The 22,867-nt window shown below is 43.3% G+C and overlaps 1 protein-coding gene across 1 annotated transcript; it reads left to right on the top strand.

Moving 5' to 3' along the window:
* The first annotated feature begins 7,744 nt into the window (after positions 1-7,744).
* On the top strand, positions 7,745-22,599 carry prep (prolyl endopeptidase). The gene is made up of 15 exons (XM_076272714.1): positions 7,745-7,946; positions 8,731-8,805; positions 9,038-9,171; positions 9,272-9,402; positions 10,044-10,253; positions 10,921-11,042; positions 14,005-14,110; positions 14,462-14,653; positions 17,190-17,387; positions 17,764-17,867; positions 19,130-19,266; positions 19,565-19,659; positions 20,004-20,135; positions 20,327-20,483; positions 21,015-22,599. Exons 1-15 carry the CDS (start codon positions 7,746-7,748, stop codon positions 21,307-21,309), a joined length of 2,289 nt encoding a protein of 762 aa, XP_076128829.1. The 5' UTR covers position 7,745; the 3' UTR covers positions 21,310-22,599.
* Positions 22,600-22,867: the final 268 nt, after the last annotated feature.

Consider the following 22,867-nt stretch of genomic DNA (forward strand, 5'->3'; position numbering starts at 1 on the left):
ACAGCCACCCACCCACACACACACACACACACACAGAGACACAGTTCCAAGCCCTGGCCTTGTGTCCGTCAAATGCCATTGCCAAGGTGACAGGGAACACAGGCAACCAGTCAGGGTGCGGGAAAATAGCTGAGTTGATGTATGGCCTTTCATTGGCTGGTTGAGTGATGTTCTAAAATTCTGTCATGAAGTCGTACATTACTAAGATGCTGGTGTCCATGCAGTGGCATGCCTCAGAAACAGATTTGATGTCATACTCTATGCGCTCTCTCTCTCTCTCTCTGTCTCACACTCTCACTGTGTGTGTGTGTGTGTGTGTGTGTGTCTATTTTAGAATGCATTTCTAGATTCTGACTAATTTCTGATGTTCACACACACTGCACGAGTGTAAAAAATGCAAATGCTGTGTTCCCAAATGCAAATGCTGCTGTGCATCCCTGTCATTTTTGTAATTTTGTGATACTGTCACCCCAGGGTTATGAGATGAGGATACACAATGTCTTTCCGTCTGTTTCAAGTCAAAAAGCAACAGTCAAGAGCATTGCTACTGCTCTCTTCTTCTACACACAGTGGAAGTATGTCACACAACTTTTTTTTTTGTTTTTCATTAAGGATAAAACTTCAACAAGTTGTCTTAACACTCCACAAACTCAAACACTGCTGCAAGCTATCGGCCCCAAGGGTAGACAGCCTGTAAGCAGTCATTTTAGCTTGTAATTACAAGGCACGGAGGCAGTCACCACACACACACCCACACACACAACACACACACACACACACACACACACACACACACACACACACACACACACACACACACACAGACGCCCCCCATTTGCATATAGGATATGTTACACACAGCAACCACAGATGTAAACAGATAACTTACAAACCAGACCCAGTCATGAAATGTATGGCATGTACTTGCAGAAGAGTTTGCATACGCTGACATACAGCACAATCTCAAGGCGGCAGGCAGGCAGGCACACACAAGTCAAGTCAAGTCAAGGCATGTCAGGTTTATTTGATTGATTGATTGATTTTATTTGACCCTCATTATAAAATATGATACAGCTTTGCACCATACATTAAAACAAACAAAACAAAGTCATGATAACACAATAAAACCCTGGGGCTTATTTCCATTGTGGTTCTTTTGGGAGGGTGGGGGGGCAGAGCATTTATAAAGCACTTTACAATGACTTTTAACAGTTGACCAAAGTGCTATATAATCAAAAGGTCAGTACATACAAACATAATGATCAGACAATTCAAAAGCTATATAATATTAAGGCCAGTGAGAGGAGTATACTCAAGCACACACATATACACACAGACACACACACACACAAGCACACACATATACACACAGACACACACACACACAAGCACACACATATACACACAGACACACACACACACAAGCACACACATATACACACAGACACACACACACACAAGCACACACATATACACACAGACACACACACACACAAGCACACACATATACACACAGACACACACACACACAAGCACACACATATACACACAGACACACACACACACAAGCACACACATATACACACAGACACACACACACACAAGCACACACATATACACACAGACACACACACACTCAAGCACACACATATACACACAGACACACACACACACAAGCACACACATATACACACAGACACACACACACTCAAGCACACACATATACACACAGACACACACACACACAAGCACACACATATACACACAGACACACACACACTCAAGCACACACATATACACACAGACACACACACACACAAGCACACACATATACACACAGACACACACAAGCACACACATATACACACAGACACACACACACACAAGCACACACATATACACACAGACACACACACACACACAAGCACACACATATACACACAGACACACACATACACAAGCACACACACACATACACACACACACATGCACACATATACACACAGACAAACACAAGCACACACATACACACAGACACACACAGAGAAGCACACACATATACACACAGACACACACACACATATACACAGAGACACACACACAAGCACACGCATATACACACAGACACACACACACACAAGCACACACATATACACTCAGACACACATGCATACACATACACAAAGGTACACACACATGCATTCACATAAATTCACACAGTTTACCAACTGTTTGGCCTTTGTTTTATATAGCCCCCCAAGTCCACAGACTGCCAAACTTAGACACAAAGAGTCTTTCATAAATACATCAAAAGCACATAATACTTCAAATATTTTTTGTTGTTGCCTTTCTGACATGTGTGATGTGTTTGTTCCAGAGCAGGTGTTTGCAGGTGAATTGCAGTAAACCCGTCACAGTGGATAGTGGTGTGTTTATAGATCTGCTCATCCTCTGTGTGTGGTGCAGTGTTGCCTCCACAGAGACCGATGGGTCCTCCACCACTGCAGTGTTGCCTCCACAGAGACCGGTGGGTCCTCCACCACTGCAGAAACGGCCTCCACAGGATCAGAGAATGAGGTCTTCATTAGTTCAGTTCATGTTCTCCTGCAGACACACACACACACATCCACAAGCATACACATGCATTCATACATGCTCCCCCCACACACAAGCACATGCATACACATGTATTCGTACACACCCACATACATGCACAGGCTAATACACTCGTCCATTGTTCTGTCCCTCTTGACACACAAGGGATATGAACTGGGTGTCAAAGAAAGAGAATCGGACTTGAAACACTAATTAGCTGTACATGATTATACGGTCTGGTGAGCACTAGTTATGATGTCACTCATGTCTGTTGTCAAGGTGATCTACAGTCACCCACACGACGCATGGATAAATCTATTCACAGACAAGAAAGAAAAAAAAAGAAAAACATTACCTGATGTCAACAACTGGTATGAGCATATTCAGCAATGAGAATGCGTGAGTGGCGTTAAGTTTCTGTTAGGATGGAACATGACGTCAGACCATTAGATTAAAAACATCTTGGCCTTTTCCACTTCCACTCCACTTCTCTCGTCTCCTCGTCATGCTCTTCCTCTCTCTCTTCTCTCTCCTCCTCTTCCTCCCTCTCCCCCCCAACTCTCCTCCTCTTCCTCCCTCACTCCCCAACGCTACTCCACTTCCTCTGAGACTGTAATCCCGTCAGCAGGCCTTCCTCCCACCTGCCCTACCTGTCTCCACCTGTGTGACACTCTCAAACACACCTCAGGCACACTCCTTACAGACACACCGACACACACACACACATCATCACCCTGCAATGAGCTGTCACCACAGAGGAAGACATTGGATTGAGGGTGTGCATGTGGGGGAGGTGTGTGCTGTGCATATGTCTTAACGTGTGTGTGTGTGTGTGTGTGTGTGTGTGTGTGTGTCTATGTGTGTCGGGCTCTCTCACCAGCTTTACTTGCTTCTTTTACAGTAAAAAACTTAAATTCCCCATGAGTCTCTGTGCATTCTCTCCTTCCATGTCAACACTATCCTTTTACAGGAGACAGCACGCGCTGTGTCTGAGTGTGTCTGAGCTGGTGTTGCGTGTGTGAGAGTGGATAACTGACAGGAGTTAATCTTCTCTTTTCAACTGACATTTGTGCAGTATATATTTGGGAGACATAAGATGCCAGCAGCAGCACGACCTGGAGGAATAACATGACAGAAATGTGTGTGTGTGTGTGTTTGTGTGTGTGTGTGTGTGTGTTTGTGTGTGTGTGTGTGTGTGTGTGTGTGTGTCCCACTTCCGACAGTATCACCATTTTTATCTGGTTTGATCTCTAATGGTACACAAATACAGACACACCTGCATGCACCACAGCTTCCTTTCCAAAAACACAAACAGTAAATCACAGACACACACACACACACACACACACACACACACACACACACATATGCTCACATTCCACTTACAAACATAGAGATCATATTCTGTCATATTCTTTGTTCATTGATGCTCTATGTCAGACCCATCTCCCTTCCAATCCTCCACAGAGCAGGAAGCTTGAGTCCCTCATATTGTGCGTTCCTTCCCACAGCTGTGAATGAGTCGCCCACTTCCTGAGGGTAGGGCAAATGATATCAGCACCCCTTGGTCATCTATTTCCACATGCTGTAGAGTAGTTTGTGTGTGCGTGCGTGTGGGCTTAAGTCATGGCTGACGGGTGCTCTTTCTAATATGGGTTGACAGAAGTCAATAGCTCAGAAACAGAACTGACATTCTTTTTGCCTGCAACCATAAAAAGGTTGGCGCAGTATTTGAAAAAACTTTGTATTGGAGGGGTAATAGTGAAATAAGTGAAAATATAGATAGATAAATAGATAGATAGATAGATGGATAAATAGATGGATAAATAGATATGAACAGGTCATTATAGAACAATTCTTATCAGAAACTGTTTCTTATTTTCATACACACATCAGGCACACACACACACGCACGCACGCATACACACACACAGACACACACACACACACACACACAGAGACACACACACACACACACACACGCACAATCTTTCCTATGCAGGAAGTGGGTTAATGAAGACAGCAGATCTATGACTCATTTGATCAAATAAATCAACAGGAAGTCCCTCATGACAATGTAGCACTAAAGAGGAGGAGGGAAGACCCTTTCAAACAGTGGACAAGAGACGGCAGGCCTACAGATTTACACGTCTCTTTTCTCAAACAGTGGACAAGAGACGGCAGGCCTACAGATTTACACGTCTCTTTTCTCAAACAGTGGACAAGAGACGGCAGGCCTACAGATTTACACGTCTCTTTTCTCAAACAGTGGACAAGAGACGGCAGGCCTACAGATTTACACGTCTCTTTTCTCAAACAGTGGACAAGAGACGGCAGGCCTACAGATTTACACGTCTCTTTTCTCAAACAGTGGACAAGAGACGACAGGCCTACAGATTTACACGTCTCTTTTCTCAAACAGTGGACAAGAGACGGCAGGCCTACAGATTTACACGTCTCTTTTCTCAAACAGTGGACAAGAGACGACAGGCCTACAGATTTACACGTCTCTTTTCTCAAACAGTGGACAAGAGACGACAGGCCTACAGATTTACACGTCTCTTTTCTCAAACAGTGGACAAGAGACGACAGGCCTACAGATTTACACGTCTCTTTTCTCTTTTGTCATCTTCACTTTTCCCTCCGGTATTCCTGGGAGGCGCCCTCACAGTTTCTGTTTGTTTTACTCACTGACCCTTTAAAGCTCAGGGTGAAATAAACCTCCCGTGCCTCTCTCTCTCTCTCACTCTCTCCCAGTCACATCGCTGCCATATTTTTAGCTTGCCTCCTGTCTGGCTGGGTGAGAGTAACAGAGAGGAGACAGTGATGTGAGGGCATCTCTCTCTAAGGGGGATGATTCACCGAGGAATGAGAAGCAGCCACATTCTGATCTGTCTGTCTGCTGCTATAAGGAAATGACAAAATATGAGCCTGTATGTGTGAAGGTTCCAAACATACAAATATACGCATGCGTGTGCAGGTGCATGCTTGCTAAAATACACACATATTTACACACAACACCACTGACACCTGATTTAGTCAAAGTCAAAGTCAGCTTTATTGTAAATTTATCCACATGTACTAGGCATGCAGAGGAATCGAAAAAACATTTCTCTCTCTAACCCATGGTGCAAAAAAGATAAAGAAATACATAAGAGATAAAGAAATTGCTAAAATATATAAAAATGATTACAAGAAGCAAACATGCATACAGAAACATAAAAAGGTGGTCCCTTCAAGACATTCAAAGAGTAGACAGTCAGGATTATGACAGTTCCCAAGGACTCCAGCTCCTCCTGGTTGTTTGCTGAAGGCACTGAACCACTTTGGCTTGCATTGACGCACAGCGCCCCCTGTAGGCCTCATGAATTGAAAAGTAGCCTAAGTATAAGTATAAGTATATATACTCTTTTGATCCCGTGAAGGAAATTTGGTCTCTGCATTTATCCCAATCTGTGAATTAGTGAAACACACTCAGCACACAGTGAACACACAGTGAGGTGAAGCACACACTAATCCCGGCGCAGTGAGTTGCCTGCAACAACAGCGGCGCTCGGGGAGCAGTGAGGGGTTAGGCGCCTTGCTCAAGGGCACTTCAGCTGTGCCTATTGGTCGGGGTTTGAACCGGCAACCCTCCGGTTACAGGTCCAAAGCACTAACCAGTAGGCCACAGCTGCCCCAAACAATATAGATATAGATATAGTTTTCAACCAGTGGTCCGCGGCCCACTTGTGGTCCGTGAGGGCATTGTTGGTGGTCCCTGACCATGGATTCAGTATTGTAGTTTCAATGTGGGAATTAGTGTTTTAATTCAGTGGTGGTCCTGGGGTTGCGTAATTAGTCAGAATGGTGGTCCCTGGTTCACAATCATTTGAAAACCCCTGATATAGATTGTCTTTCAAAGATTTACAGTTTTTCTCAATTGCTTTGATGCACTTGATACACTTTGAATGAAACTTTGATACAGTTGATCTTGATCTTCACCTTCTTAGCAGAGTATAAGTCATCACTTGCAAATTATTTACCACATTTTCATTGGTTTAACTCATGTTTCACATTTTTTTTCAAAAAATGTAACACAGTTTGCATACAAAGACTCCATACTCCATTGGATTAACTCTGTGAAACAAATACAAAACATGTATTCATAGCTAATATTGCTTGCAAGCTACTTGTAATGTCAATGTGTGAATCTCCTTTGCACAATTCTTCAATTAGCAATCATTCATTGTCCATAAGAGATACCATGTCTGTTCTGTGTTGCTATTTGTATGGATCTAAGGCAGATTTAGAGAAAGTACTGTATTGCCTATTTAGTAAAGAAAACAGTAGGCCTATAAAAGCTGACAAGTCTATATGCTTATACTATATGTCTATTTCAATAAAAAAAAAGACGAGTTGTAGTTCCATTGTAGGTCTTACATGTCAATGGCAGTTACATCTTGGGAGGAATGAATACCATGGTTTTATATTCAATGCATTGACACCAGAAAAATTAAAAAGAAATTGCACAGACATAGCAAAAATGAAGGCTGAAACTCCTCATTTTGAACAGTGTTTTGCATTTCGTTGAGCAGTGTGTAATGATTGATTGAAAGCAAACAGTAATTTGACTACAAGTTGTGTTATTTTGAAGGCAAACTTCAACTTAAATTTTTTCTGCATGTTTTAAAGTTTTAAATGTTTTGGGATGTGTCATTTTGGCCAGAGTGATTTAGACCTGTGTGTTATAGTAGGCTAACTGTTGTCAGATGTCAGAGCTGACACAAGCATTAAAGCGATTGAGGAAAACGGCAACTCAATATTGTACATAATTAGAATTGAGAATTTTAAATTATGTGTATAGGCTATAAAGAGAATTTGGTAGACCAACAAAATGACATGCCTATAGGACCCAAGGAGCCGCCAAAGGACCATGGGAATTATCTTTCTAGAGGTGGCAGGTGCGTTCCCAAATACGTTTGACTTTGCAAGGAAACGCAAAACTTTTGCGAGGGAACGCAAAAAGAGCTCTAAAAATAACTTTGTACCTCTAAAAAGCTAATTCCCACCATGGTCCTTCGGAGGCTCCGTAGGGCCCCCTTCGCATGCAGTAACGATATTTTTCTGTAGAGGGTGCTGTCAACATTACTCCCAGATGATCCTCAAAGATGTTGTCTTTACCTAGATTCGTTGGCTGGCGAATTCGAACTCTCATCCGTCAAAAATCGATACTGGGAGAATCACAGAGAGAAGTAATATCGAACTGTTACCATATTCCTCAGACTCGACGTCACTGTCAGAAATCATCTAGTCAGTTCCACTTAAAAATGTCTTTCCAGTATCCACAAGTATACCGTGATGAAGCAGTGGTAAGTAGCGACATCTCTTAATGCTAACTAGCCAAACTAACGTTAGCTCAGATGCCTCCATCATCATCATGCCGGGTGGTAGCTATCGTTAGCATTGGTTAGCCTTGTAATGAATGGATGTTAACCACCGGTCTTTGTCTAGCTTGAAAACATAATGACAGACGCTCACTGTTCTAACGGTTCCTTAACGATTCTGAAAAACTGACCAATATAAGACCAGCACGTAAAGGCCATTGTCCTAACGTTAGTCCTGCAATGCCAAAGTTGCCACTCCCTCAATATTTGTGACAATCGTTAGTTACATGTTAACTTATTTATGCTAACGTTAATCTTACATCATATAACTAGACGTCATAGTCTGAGTGTAACACGTTAATACTATGTATTCTTCATTATTGATTTAAGGCTGTAGCGAAGGGGGAAACAACATGAAGCCTTCAGTTGCAGTGCAATGTTCAGCTGCAGTGTTTGAATAAAATGTCAGGGGTAAGCCTACTGTAACTTAACTGAAGTATGAGGGGTAGCTGTCATTAGCAAGCTAGTTGCAGTTAGCTGTTGATGATTGCAAGTGAACGTAGCCAGGTTCAGTGAGTTGTGCTGATGTTTTAAGCCAGCCTTTAGAGCCATAGGTTTGTATGATCATAGTATTTATTAATGATGAGTATTTGCCTGACTGTTGACATAAGCTTGGTATTACCAATCAGTAAGAAAAATATGCAGTTGTCACAGTCAAGTTGATTAAGTGTGGCCCTTTGTAAATTTCCCTTGTCTAAAATCTCGTCAGGTGGATGAGTACCATGGCCAGAAGATCCCTGACCCATACAGCTGGTTGGAGGACCCAGACAGTGAAAAGACACAGGTTGGCTCAGTAGCGCCCTTTTTGGTTTACAAAAGACAGCGTTTTTACAGCAAATGTACTGCAATGCTGCTTCACTTGTTGAGTTAAATGGCGCAGGAAAAACTATTGACCTTTCATTACATCAGACTTGGATGACAGATTATATATATATTTTACTGTTGCCAAGTATGCAATGAATATTTTGGCGCCCCCTACTGTTGCAAGATTCTCACTCCTCTGCACGCTTTCTCAGGCCTTTGTGAATGCTCAGAATCAATTGACTGCACCATTCCTGGAGGGTTGCGAAGTCCGTGAGGTCTTCAAAGAGCGCATGACTGAGCTGTATGACTACCCCAAATACAGTTGTCCATTCAAAAGGGGCAGTCGGTAAGGAATCACTGCAAATATTACACTCAGGTGAAGCTCTGTCTGGCATGGTGATGTATCCGGGGGTGTTCTAGAATGTTCTTCCTCTGGTGTTCTGCAGATACTTTCATTTCTACAACACTGGGCTCCAGAACCAGAGTGTCATGTACGTTCAGGAGACCCTGGAGGCAGAACCCACAGTGTTTCTAGACCCCAACACGTTCTCTGAGGATGGAACAGTGGCCCTGCGAGGTCAGTGATATCTCTCTCTCTTTCAATTAAAGTGAGCTTTATTAGCATGACAAATGATTTTGCATTGCCAAAGCAAAGCAGAACATTTATACATAAGGAATAAGACTGCTTGTACAATATATGGCAAATTGATCCAAGATTAACAAACAAACTGTTGAGTGTGTCTCTCTCTCTCTCTCTCTCTCTTTCTTTCTTTCTTTCTCTCTATGTCTCTGTGTGTGTGTGTGTGTGTGATTGTGATTGTGATTATTGGATGCTGTCAATTCAGATTTGATAGATTGAGATAGATGATTAGTCTTTGGCCTATTAGTAGATAAGGTATTGGATAGGCAAACACTGAGGCTGGGTTTTGGTTGCACCAGTGACTTCATGGGTGTCGTCATGACTACACTCACATTTGATTTGTTCGGACACAAAGAGTATCCTATCAGATCTAGACAAGGGCCTCTGTAGTTTTGGCTTAATGACATGAATGTGTGTGTGTGCAGGGAGGTAATTATGTCAATACATGCATTGTTTTGTGTGTGTGTGTCGTGTCCAGGTCCTCTGTTGTTTTGACATGGCACATGAATGTATATTTATAGTATGGGGGGCACCTACATATCTATACATGAACCTGTGTGTGTGTCTTTGTCCCTCAGGTTACGCATTCTCGGAGGAAGGTGACATGCTGGCGTACGGGATCAGCGCCAGTGGCTCGGACTGGGTGGAGATCCGCTTCCTGCGCGTGGACGGGGCCAAGCCCCTGGAGGACAAGCTGGAGCAGGTCAAGTTCAGCTGCATGGCCTGGACCCACGACGGCCGTGGCCTCTTCTACAACTCTTACCCCAAGCAGGAGGGCAAGAGCGACGGTGAGTGAGAGCAGCAGCAACCACTGACCTGACCTCTGACCTCAGGATTTTGTGTATTTTCTTGTCCTGGTCTCCTCCATAGATATAGAAAGCTAGATACCGCATTGACTGTCTAGTTCTATTAGGTGGCATTGTAAATGCGGCCGCCATATTGGTGGGGGCAGCACCTTTATTGTTTATGGGCAACATTTGCAGGCAATCACAGACACCTGTCTGATTTCTAGTCAGAGTCACGTGCTCCTCCATTGGCCTCCAGTGATTGCTGCCCCCACCAAGACCTGGGGGCAGCAATTGCTATTTACGTACGTTCTGGAGCCCAATGCGGTATTTAGCTTTCTAATATCTAAGGTCTCCTCCACATGTTGATCTTTTCCTTTCTCTCTCGTGAAATTGGGTCTTTGTTCCTTTGCCCCACAAAGGATTGTTCAGTGTAAAATAGCTGACACGTTTTGATCTGATCAAGATCAAATGAAAGTAAGGGCTGTCTCTCTCCCTGTGAGGTGACAAGCAGTTGTAAGCAGCGTAGTAATCCTCATACAGAATTCTCTCTCTCTCTCTCTCTCTCTCTCTCTCTCTCTCTCTCTCTCTCTCTCTCTCTCTCTCTCTCTCTCTCTCTCTCTCTCTCTCTGTCACCCTCACCCTCCCTTGTCCCCCTCCTCTGATGCAGGTACGGAGACATCCACCAACTTGCACCAGAAGCTCTACTACCACGTGCTGGGCACTCCTCAGTCTGAGGACGTGCTGTGTGCGGAGTTCCCTGACCAGCCCAAGTGGATGAGCGGAGTAGAGGTGACCGACTGACCCGCCTACACACACTCAGGCCCAGGCTACACTGGGTCCACAACTAAAGTGATCCGCTCACGTAGCATAAAAATGTAGCCTTAGTAGACTGGTCTAATTTTTTTGAACGGACACTCCACGATCACGTCTGGTGTAGCCAATTCCATTGATTATAGTGGAAGCTAATTGTTGCAGCAGACGCTATGCGAAAGGAATGCTTCAGTTTCGTGCCCGGTGTCGCCTCCTGTTACTCACAAACACAGGCACAAACTCACACCGTGCTTCTCCCCGCGCCATATACTCCAGGCACACATGTGCATCAATTCTGACACAAACTATTGACATTCATGTTCTCTGAACTGAGACCCTAGAGTAAGGAATCCATTGGTGTGCCTGTTGGGTACTTTGTTATGAAATGAAATTTTAGCAGCCCTCTAATGACATTTTAGCACTTCATTTGGTCCACTAGGTGTCACTCTAATGTGTTATGGGTCAGAGCCGTATATATAGAGAGTTCAGAGAACTCAAATCATGGGCGCCATGTTTAAGACCAACATCAGATGATTCTACAGTGTAACCTTATGGGACGGACGAATATGCTATGTTGAAATAAATCACTTATTTTCACCATTAACAGGCATATACAGTACATGTTATTATCAACATTTGTCAATATGGAAAAAGGCTCTTACGGAAATATTCCAGTGTATATTTACCTTCTATATCTTAACCTTTAGAACCCTAAGCTATTTTTAGGGCATTTTCACTACCTTTATTCATAAGGATTTATTCTGGTCATTGTAAGTGCCTCACACACATATTATATATTGTTGTTTTCAGCAGAGTCTAGGCTATCCAGATCTGACATCATTTCATGTGTTAGTACTAGCATTGTTAGTGTAGCATTGATTTGTAAAGAATTAAAATATAAAAAGCGTATTATAAAAATTCTTATATTTCGACATGTATCTCACCACAGCAAGCTCATAGCTCTACATGCATTTCATGTGTGTGTAGGGCAGAATGTCCTGAATCGGGCAATATAATTGCCATGTTGGAGGGATACTCTGGGGCTGAGCAATTTACAGAAATATGTGGTGTGTGATTTACTGAAATAAATGCCATTTTGTATTTAGTGATGAAAAATGACCTTTCTGCGCTCCATATCTGTGACACGAACTGATCTGACCTGACTTGACCCGAGGTTGCGTGTTAGCCTGCGTGTCTATGGTGTATGTAATGTTTCTCAACTTTTTACTCCATTGCCATGAACAAAGTAAAGGCAAAAAAGGTGTTTCTTTGTTGAACAAATTGGGATGCAATGCAGGAATTTGCTAGGATCTCAAAACCGGATTAGCTTTGCCATAGAAAAATACACGATAGCGTTGGATTATAAATATGCTTTGCCACAAGAACAGACAAAAACGTGGGGTAAGTCCAGCTATATGTATACAGTGTACCTTGTATATGTACTTGGTATCAGCTAGCTGAAAGATAGCTCTGAGTCTCCTCTTTCATCTGACATGCGTGGCATATCTATCCGATCACGGGTCTGCGAGTAATTCAAACGAGAGTAATGGGTGTGCAGCGTTGGTTTGTGTACATGACGTTATTATATTGCAGTCACTTCGTCTGTTTTTATAAGCCAGAAGGATCGATAAACATGGTGCCAATGGATAGCCCTGTGTCTCCTCTTTCATCTGATATGCTTGCCATATCTATGCGATCACAGGTTCGCGAGTAATTCAAACGAGAGTAATGGGTGCGCAGGTGAACGCAGAGAAGTATAGGCTGTAAATATGATGCAATTTGATTTTTTTTAATTTTCGTACTTCATCGTACAGACAAGTGTGTAGTCTCTTTGGAAAGCCCCACTTCTGCTCTGTCATGCAATAAAGGTTTCATCTCGCTGCGATGAACAGTTCCGGAACAATGTAACAGAGAAGAAAGGGTGTGTTTTTTGACGCACTTTGCGTCAATCGGGTTCTAAGGGTTAAATGGGCCTGTAAAATGCCCATTGTAGTGAGTGACCACGTCGCCTAATAAGTCTCGGAGCAATGTTTTACCTTTCAGGCCAAATGCAGAAGGGCATTCAATGACTTCCTTGCGCTACAAACACACAATTTCTGTACTTCCAAAAACGTTGTGACAAGCAACTGAACTCTTAACAAAGGCGGTCATATAGGTTTAGTCAGTCAGAGTTTATTTCCTTCCGGATGTTTTTTTTTTCCCAGCAATTTTGTGTCAACGATTCCCGGGACTGAAAGACCAGGGTGCATGAAAGTTGGTGGGCATGTAGCCCCACAAGGATGACACTGAACCATTGTTTTCCGTTTTGATCTCTTTCTTTTTGTGGAGAGAATGTGCAGGACTGAGCGGCAGTCATATTTTGTACCGCTTTGCGGTACATCTAGTAATAACTTAGTAGTAACTGAGGCAAAGTTATGTATCAATAATATTTTGTGATCTAAATCAACATAAATTACATGCCTGTGCAGTTTTCACAGTATATTACATCTGAGTTACAGATGACAATTGAAATCAGACAAGCTTAAATTCAAGTCATGACTATGGCTTGGCTAACTTCAAACTTCATTTATTTCTAAAGCAGTGTTAAAGCAGAACATCTTAGGAATGATAGTTTGTGTAGTTTGAATTATCGGACTGTTTATGGATCCATGGACTCTATGGAACATTGTGAAGGGCCATAAATACCATACCGTCATTACCAAGTCTGAACTTTATTTCATTAGAATAGACACAAGTAACCACCCCCCCTCCCGGAGCTTTACGTGTAGGCTTATTCTCTGCAGAGCTAGCTGTCACTGTCTCCTACATTAATATACAGCCGGCTTCCATGTGCTCACACAAGAGTTTTGCGTCCTCACACGAAAAAGATTTGCGTGAGCACCTGAAAGTTTGTCGGGTGTATTCATGCAGTCTGTCTGTGTGTGTGTGTGTGTGTGTGTAGGTTTCAGATGATGGCCGATATGTGCTCTTGTCCATCAGAGAGGGCTGTGACCCCGTTAACCGGCTGTGGTACTGCGACCTTCAGACTGTACCCCAGGGCATTACAGGTACACACCCCCACTGTCCACTACAATCTGGCCATTCATATCGGTTCCACGTCCTCACCCAGTAGAGCAAGATGTGGGGCTCTATACCTGTTGAGCGCACATGGGCTGCTGATATGTACTGTATATTTGTAAATAGTAAATACATAATTAACATCTGTACTGTAAATGGCTTTGGAATAGACAAATAGCTTGTTATGCTTATATTTTCTCTAAATTATGTCCTTAAATGACCCTAAATGAGTAAATCTTAATATAATGTTGATTGAAGCAGGTATTAGGAGTTATATTTTATTGTGATAATCGGTGGTGATGGTCCTAGTGATGTGATGTGACTTGTTTTGGCGTCGTCAGGGCTGTTGCCGTGGGTGAAGTTGATTGACAACTTTGACGCGGAGTACGAGTACGTGACCAACGAGGGCACAGTATTCACCTTCAAAACCAACCTGGACGCCCCACGATACCGCCTCATCAACATCGACTTCAGCCAGCCTGCCATGAGCGCCTGGAAAGAGCTCATCCCCCAGCACGACAAGGATGTCCTCGGTAAGAGAGAGAGAGGGAGAGAGAGAGAGAGTGTGTGTGTGTGTGTGTGTGCGTATGTGTGCGATGTGTGTGCGTGCAAATATGTGCTTGTGCGTATGTGTGATGATGCGTGTGTGTGTGCGTATGTGTGCGATGTGTGTGCGTGTGAATGTGTGCTTGTGCATATGTGTGATGATGCGTGTGTGTGATGATGCGTGTACGTATGTGCAATGCGGGTGTGTTTGTGTGTGTGCGATGCATATGTATTAGGGCTGGGACAACGCGTCGACGTAATCGATGACGTCGACGCAAAAAATACGTCGACTCAAAATATGAGCGTCGATTCGTCAAGCATAACATAAATATTTTTAATTTTACACCTTCAGTGTTTTCCATACGTTGACTAATCTGTGGCTGGGCACCACGAAATCAAAACCGGCCACCACACATTGATGTTCTATGTTGTAGTCCTACTAAATTAAAGATAAGATAATTTCATTGAGCTGCACTTTTTACTCACACAGCCTTTCCTCGCCCCGCCTGCTCTCTCTCGTAACGAGCCCACTGCTCCTTCTCTGCATGTGCATTTAACAAATTATTCACCATTGTTGTTGCCACATAAAAGCACTGCATAGAACACAGTCGGCTAAATTGCTATTAAATCCGCTTAGCATCGTGACCATGCTGCGCAAATTTGTTCAAAACTGCAGCATTAAAGTTAAGGTAAACTCTGCTAAGGTCTTATCACAACATAGTAGGCCTACATTGAGGAGACCAAACTAAGTTAAGTTACAGTATGCAATCAAGCAGTATTTCAAAGCTAACGTTAGAATACTGTTTGGATGTCAAGTTTAGCATGCTTACTTGCAGCTGCTTGTATTCGTTACTCAGGCTCATTTTATTGACTCTGAATGTTTGCAAAATCCCGATGTAAATGGAAAAGTGTTTTCCAAGACTCAAAAGTGCTTGTCCAAAGGAGAAGTACGAACCGTTATTTGAACTAACTACGTTATGAATTGCATCCACACATCAGCAGCCTTTTAACTGTGTTAATGTTAATTGCAAGGATTCCCACACGAACATCTTAAAATGACAGGCACTCAATTAGACATACACTACTGAACTTTATTGAATGCTACCTCTGACTAAGAATGCATTACTTTGCACTTGTATAGTCTTTTATTTTGGAATCTTAAGAGCAATAAACATATATTGCAATGTTCAAGAATTCATGTTTTTTTCATTCAGATGTGTAAATGAACATGTATAAGTTGCTATTAGTGAATTAATGGGGAGATAATCGAATCGAAATCGAATCGGACTGAAAAAATGAATCGTTAGATTAATCAATGCATCGAAAAAATAATCGCTAGATTAATCGTTTAAAAAATAATCGTTTATCCCAGCCCTAACCACATAAAATTAGGCCCTTTCCTTACACCGAGTTCAACACCTCTTGGGTCTAGTTCTCCTTGAATTAAACAAACATCCTCCTCATGTTTAATACATTTATTCTCCTTGCATTTTGTGTACATCCACCTATATTCGTGGAGTTGTCCAGATGTTTGTAACTGTTCATAAATGAAAGTAATTGCCCGATCCAAATCGGTGTATCCCATGCGCCAGAACAGGTTACAAGACTTCAGAATTTGTTTTAAATGTTGTATGGAAGCAATATAATGGTGACGACTTGTAAGCAAAGCAGCAATGTCCTTATAATGAAGAGCTAGATTAAAATATAGTACAACTAACTCCTGTACTGTAGTCATTTCTCTAGCTGTCACTGTCTCCAGCATGCCCCAGGCTACATTAATATACAGCCGGCAGAGTTTTGCGTCCTCACACGTTTTGTGAAAGTTTTGTGTGAGCACATGAAATTAAAAGGGCTCCATAAATTAAAGCAACAATGACAACAATTTACCAATTATGTGCTTATCAGGCAACTAGTTTTGTTATCAGCTACAAATGAATTTTGATGATGGGCCTATATGGTCATGTGAAGGATAAATAAACGCATGTGTCCTGGGTAGGACCACAACGTAAAAATGAAAGAAAACATCTCGCAGCACGACATGTTTTTGCCTTGCCTTGCAGCAAGGCCACCTTAACTGCTTTAAGATCACAAAATATAAAGAAAGAAATGCTCACACCTCCAATCTGTCTGCCTGACATTTCCTGGTATGGCCTATGTACAGTTTAGACGGGGTTTAATAAATATTTTTTTTTTATCTTTTTGATTCTTCATGAAGAACACATCTATTGGGATATGTATCAAAGGATACTAAATAAAACATGTTCGACCCCACAGGATAAAGGACTGCAGACCAAACGACAAAATAAAATCTTGTCGTTTTCTGTCGTCTTTGGTGTGCAGATCCTTGTATGTCTGTACTTATATGACCTTGCAAGCAAAATCGTGCCTGCGTGCGTGTGTGTGTGTCTATTTGATCGATTCCAAAACATCAATCCAGTAACTTACTGTTGTCCTTGTCTCCTTGTCTCCCTACACTCTCTCACTCTCGCTCTCTCGCTCTCTATCTCTTTCTCTTTTTCTCAGTGTTCGCCACCTGCACCTTCTCCAGCTTCCTGTTTGTGTGTTTCCTGCACGATGTGAAGAACGTGTTGAAGATGTTCCGGCTGGCGTCGGGCGAGGAGGTGCGGACCTTCCCCCTCGATGTGGGCTCGCTCGTGGGCTTCACAGGCCGCAAGAAGGACTCGGAGATCTTCTACTACTTCACCTCTTTCCTCTCGCCAGGTACACACACACACACACACACACACACACACAAGCTAGATAGATAGATAGATAGATAGATAGATAGATAGATAGATACTTTATTGCTCCCCAAGGGGAAATTCAAGGTCTCAGTAGCATACAGACATCACACACAACATGCACTTACAGCAGAAAAAGTAATATAAGTATATAAATATAAAAAAACTTGTTCAAGCTTGATTAGCAATAACAATCTGATGTTTATGCCATATAATCATGTTCTGATCCACAGACAAGGACAAATCTGTCCACAAAATTTCAATTAAAATATTGTATCTCTGTTTCTCTCACGCATACACACTCACACACACACTCACACACTCACACACTCACACACTCTCTTCTCCTATGCTAGCCATCATCTACCACTGTGATCTCACCAAGGAGCCTCTCCAGCCTCATGTCTTCAGGGAGGTCACTGTCAAGGGCTTCGACCCCTCAGAGTACCAGACTACTCAGGTATCACCACGCGCACACACACACACACACACACACACACACACACACACACATTCTCACAAAGTATTGCACACCTTTGTATTTTTTTTATGTCTTAAGCTGTATGTCGCTGCAATTGTGGGCCCTAATTTTTAAATGCTGGGCAAAGTGCAAAGTCAGTCTATGAGCAAAGTTCCCATGCATGAACTAGCGCCATCATGTGGTGTGTGCATGAACAGTGTGCTACACTGGCTACCTATGGCGGCCCGCATCAAATTCAAGGCTCTAACACTTACCTACAAAGTAGTCTACGGTTCTGCTCCCACCTACTTGAATGCCCTCATACAGACATACGCTACCTCTAGACCGCTGCGCTCCTCAGACGAACGACGTCTAGCTCTACCACCGGTACGCTCAGGCCAATCCAAACTTTTCTCATTTGTTGTTCCTCGTTGGTGGAACACACTGCCAGTTCCTACAAGGGCAGGGACATCCCTCTCCATTTTTAAAAAACTCCTGATGACCCAGCTCTTTAGAGGACATCTCCTCTCATAGCACCACTTACAACAAGTCTTGCTGATCCTAGCACTTACCAGCCGTCTTGAACTGACACTCAACTGTTTAAAAACAGCACTCACTGATGCACGTATTCTTACTGTACCCTACCGTTTTTAAATTGTTAAATTGTTGAGAGAATTGCTTTAAAACTGTTACCATGTTGTTAGTCGCTTTGGGTAAAAATTCGTCAGCCAAATGTAATGTAATGAACTAGCGCCGTCATGTGGTGTGTGTGTGTGTGTCTGTGTCTGTGAACTAACACCATTGTGTGGTGTGTGCGTGAACTAACGCCATCATATGGCATGAGACAGCTTTTAGCTGAGGATCTTTCTCATGGTAATAAATATGTAAATAGATTTTGCATAGTTATTAAGCAAGCTTTAGTTGGACTTTAGACTTTGCCCAGTGTTTAAATGAGGGCCCTGTCTCTCTCTCTCTCTCTCTCTCTCTCTCTCTCTCTCTCTCTCTCTCTCTCTTTCTTTCTTTCTTTCTTTCTTTCTTTCTTTCTTTCTTTCTTTCTTTCTTTCTTTCTTTCTTTCTTTCTTTCTTTCTTTCTTTCTTTCTTTCTTTCTTTCTTTCTTTCTTTCTTTCTTTCTTTCTTTCTTTCTCTTTTTTTTTCTTTCTTTCTTTCTCTCTCTCTCTCTCTCTCTCTCTCTCTCTCTCTCTCTCTCTCTCTCTCTCCACCCCCCCGCGCCCCCCTGTATGTCTGTGTCCATGCGTCTCAGGTGTTCTACCCCAGTAAGGATGGCACACAGGTCCCCATGTTCATTGTACATAAGAAGGGCATTAAGCTGGACGGTTCCCACCCTGCTTTCCTGTACGGTTACGGAGGCTTTAACATCTCCATCACACCCAGCTATAGGTGAGAAAGCGCACACACGCGCACACACCAGGTACACGCAGGTCACACATCAATCACACACCCACACGGTAGATCACAAAACTACCCCCTACCCACACCACCATACACACACACACATGGAAACAACATAATTCAGAGTTGTTTTTATAATTATATATATATTTTTTAATTTTATTATAAGTGCATTATTCTGACAATTTGCTATTCTTGGTGCAAGAGTACTAGCTGCCTCTTTCTGTTGCTGTGTGTGTGTGTGTGTGTGTGTGTGTGTGTGTGTGTGTGTGTGTGTGTGTTTCAGTGTGTCTCGGCTCATCTTTGTGCGCCACCTTGGGGGAGTGTTAGCGGTGGCTAACATAAGAGGAGGGGGCGAATATGGAGAGACCTGGCACAAAGGTAACACCACAGACTGTATTGTTTGACCGTATGTATGTTTGCATATGCCAAAACACTAACAAAAGGTTTTCTAAATAAAGTGTTACTTTATGGAAACTTATATGGAAACTAATTTAAAACTTGCCCTTCTCCATACCTCTCTCTCTCGCTCTGTCTTTCTCTCTCTCTCCCTCCCTTTCTCTCTCTCTCTCTCCCTTTCTCTCTCTCTCTTCCTCTCTCTCTTCCCCTTCCTCTCTTCCTCTCTCTTCTCTCCTATTATCTCTCTTTCTTCTCTTTTTTTCCTCTCTCTCTTCTTTTTTCTTCTCTTTTCTTCTCTTCTCTTCTCTCCCTCCCTCACTTGGTAGCTGGCATGTTGGGGAACAAGCAGAACGTCTTCACAGATTTCCAGTGTGCAGCCGAGTACCTGATTAAAGATGGCTACACCTCCCCCAAAAAGCTCACCATCAACGGAGGCTCCAATGGAGGACTGCTCGTGGGTAAGACAACGGAGTGTCTGTCTGTGTGTGGAGACACTGAAGCAACTGCTTCCAAACCGCTTGCTGTGTGTGTATACAAGGGAAATAAATACTGCACCATGGTGTACTCAAATTGCCTGTATCATGTTATTCGTGTGTGTGTGTGTGTGTGTGTGTGTGTGTGTGTGTGTGTGTGTGTGTGTGTGTATCAGGTGCGTGTGTGAACCAGCGGCCAGATCTGTTCGGTTGTGCCGTGGCGCAGGTGGGGGTGATGGACATGCTGAAGTTCCACAAGTTCACCATCGGCCATGCCTGGACCACCGACTTTGGCTGCTCCGAGATCAAGGAGCAGTTTGATTGGCTCATCAAGTCAGTGCAGCGCGGTGTTGGCGTACTGCGCCTAAAACTCTCGTATTTATAGAATAGATTGAATGAATAGCTTTACGTTCATCCATCCATATTGGTTGTTTTTGGACCACACAAATATAGCCTGTGTTATGTTTAGGGCCTGAGTGCTGAAAGTGCAAGAGCCCTGTTGTTTTTGAACAGATGATTGTTTCTTCTAAGATATACTTAGAAGACTTTTTTTATAATTGTATTATTATTATTATTATTATTATTATTATTATTATTATATAGTTATAGATAAAGAGAGAGTCTTTATTGTGCACAGGGGAAATTGTAATAACCGTGTGTGCAAAAGCCTCACAAGAATACATACATATAACACAGACACATCAACTAAAGTGCGTGTGCGTGTGCGTGTGTGTGCGCGCACCTGTGTGTGTGTGCACCTGTATGTGCGCGTGTGTGTGTGCACCTGTATGTCCGCGTGCGTGTGTGTGCACCTGTGTATGTGTGTGTGTGTGCACCTGTATGTGTGCGTGTTTGCACTTGCAGGTACTCTCCGCTGCACAACATCCGCATCCCGGAGGGCGAGGGCGTTCAGTACCCGTCAGTGCTGCTGCTGACCGGTGACCACGACGACCGTGTGGTGCCGCTGCACTCGCTAAAGTACATCGCCACGCTGCAGCACACCGTGGGCCGCTGGCCGGGCCAGAGCAACCCGCTGCTCATCCACGTGGACACCAAGTCCGGCCACGGCGCCGGCAAGCCCACCAGCAAGGTCATCCAGGAGGTGGCGGATACCTACGCCTTCATCGCCCGCTGCCTGGACCTCAAGTGGGTCAAGTGAGATGCCAGGGAGGTTTCTTGCTCTCCCATTCTCTCTTTCTCTCTCACTCTCTCTCCCTCCCTCACTCTCTCCCTCCTTAGCTCACTTGCTTGGTGTCACCTTGTCTCGAGTTTGAGCTTCTCTCTCTCTCTCTCTCTCTCTCTCTCTCTCTCTCTCTCTCCCTCCCTCACTCTCTCCCTCCTTAGCTCACTTGCTTGGTGTCACCTTGTCTCGAGTTTGAGCTTCTCTCTCTCTCTCTCTCTCTCTCTCTCTCTCTCTCTCTCTCTCCCTCCTTAGCTCACCTGCTTGTGTTTCTCTCATTCACACGTCACAATTTTCGGGAGATTTCCTGAGATTGTGGTGCTGTTGTTTTTTTACTCTTTTCTCTTCATGTAGCTCTTCTCTTCTCTTCTTCACTTCTCTTCACTTTTTTAAAGAGATGTCTATGATGGTTCATCACCATTCTTGCGCATCTCTATTTCCTTCCCTCCATTTCTCTCTCTCTCTCACTCTCTCTCTATCCCTCTCTCTCTCCCTCTCAGTTTCTCTCTCTCTATCCCTCTCAGTTTCTCTCTCTCTCTATCCCTCTCTCTCCCTCTCGGTTTCTCTTGCTCCTTGTGAGAGGATTTCTGGACACACTACTAACTGCTGGGATCCCCAGACGAACCCTGCACTCAGGCTGCCACATTCAAATGGTCAAACACTCATCTCACACACACACACACACACACACACACACACACACACACAAAATCACAATCCTTGGCTGACTTCAGATATCACAGCCATGGACCATGGATAACTCCCCTCATAGAACATACACACACATACACACAATCCTTAACTGACTCCAGATGTCACAGCCATGGACCATGGATAACTCCCCTTATAGAACACACACACACAGACACAAAGACAGACATAAAGACATACACCCTTCAGGTTTTTATTTCCCCTGTAGAAAAGGCTTTGATTCCCCAGCTGAGAAAGACAGCAGATTCTTCAGTGTTTCCCCTGCCCAGTGTGTAAGAGGACAGCATGTGCTTTCAGATTGTGTGGACAATGGCAGAGTTGCCAGTTACACGTGTGTGTGTGTGTGTGTGCGCGTGTGCGCGTGCATGTATGTGCGCGCACGTGTGTGTGTGTGTGATGGGAGAGAATGCGATTATTAAGTATTTGTCATATCTATACAAGGCCGATATTCATTTCTACCTCCAGTTCCGTAACACACAGATTGTTTACCTCTGAAGGGATCTTCGGTTTTTTGAACACCATGGTACCAATAAACCAGAGAAAAGTTTTTGAACAGCACCAGTCCGTGTCCAGATGTGATTATTTGACACTCTGAGGAAAGTGTTTCATCGACATTGGCTGGCAAACATGTACATGTGACCTGCAATTGAACTTTTAGTACTCAAAATGTTTAATAATAGAAAACAAATGTATAAATCAGCTGTTGCATAGCTTTTCTTTTTCAAAAAAACATCTATGGTAAAACATTTTAAAATGTATGTCAGGTCACCTTTAATGTACACTACCAGTCAAAAGTTTGGAGACACTTAGACATTTCCATTCCACT

This window comes from Alosa pseudoharengus, unplaced genomic scaffold (genome assembly GCF_046254945.1).
Source record: "Alosa pseudoharengus isolate Yale_2024_CS ecotype anadromous, Long Island Sound unplaced genomic scaffold, YU_APseudo_1.1 YU_APseudo_1.1_scf_7, whole genome shotgun sequence".
In the NCBI taxonomy this organism is placed as follows: domain Eukaryota; kingdom Metazoa; phylum Chordata; class Actinopteri; order Clupeiformes; family Clupeidae; genus Alosa; species Alosa pseudoharengus.